At 47.0% G+C, this 362-nt stretch overlaps 1 protein-coding gene across 1 annotated transcript in view; it reads left to right on the top strand.

Annotated features, from left to right (window-relative positions):
* The window catches only part of LOC112461958 (mediator of RNA polymerase II transcription subunit 7), a gene marked incomplete at its 3' end in the record, with an annotated part of 1029 nt that extends 671 nt beyond the window's left edge, over nucleotides 1–358 (top strand). Inside the window, 2 exon segments of the mRNA XM_025027434.1 lie at nucleotides 1–178; nucleotides 269–358. The exon segment at nucleotides 1–178 is cut by the window's left edge and continues 102 nt beyond it. Of these exon segments, the coding sequence (XP_024883202.1) occupies nucleotides 1–178; nucleotides 269–358 (268 nt within the window).
* Between the last annotated feature and the right edge of the window lie 4 nt (nucleotides 359–362).

Below are 362 nucleotides of genomic sequence, written 5' to 3'. Positions count from 1 at the left end.
AATTGAACGGTCAACGTTCTTGCAGGTCGAGGACCTCAGTCTGTTGTTCATACACATTCATCACCTGCTAAATGAATTTCGACCGCACCAGGCCAGAGAGACGCTGCGAGTCATGATGGAACTGCAGCGAAGGCAACGTCACGAGACGGCGCTGCGTTTTCAGAAACATCTCGAAAAGGTATACTTACATATCGGATTTTGGAATCTTATCGTAATGTTATCGGCCTATGTTGAACTTGTGTGCTGACGTTGAAATCGAATTCTCCAGGTTCAAGAAATACTGCAGCACGCCTTACAGATGCTTCCCGATACGGAACTGGACTCCAAACTCGCGATAAACACAGAAGCCATGGAATCCATGG

The sequence above is a fragment of the Temnothorax curvispinosus genome, unplaced genomic scaffold (assembly GCF_003070985.1).
Source record: "Temnothorax curvispinosus isolate PA1 unplaced genomic scaffold, ASM307098v1 QBEX01001274.1, whole genome shotgun sequence".
Taxonomy (NCBI): Eukaryota; Metazoa; Arthropoda; class Insecta; order Hymenoptera; family Formicidae; genus Temnothorax; species Temnothorax curvispinosus.
This window is presented reverse-complemented; position numbering and strand designations above follow the sequence as displayed.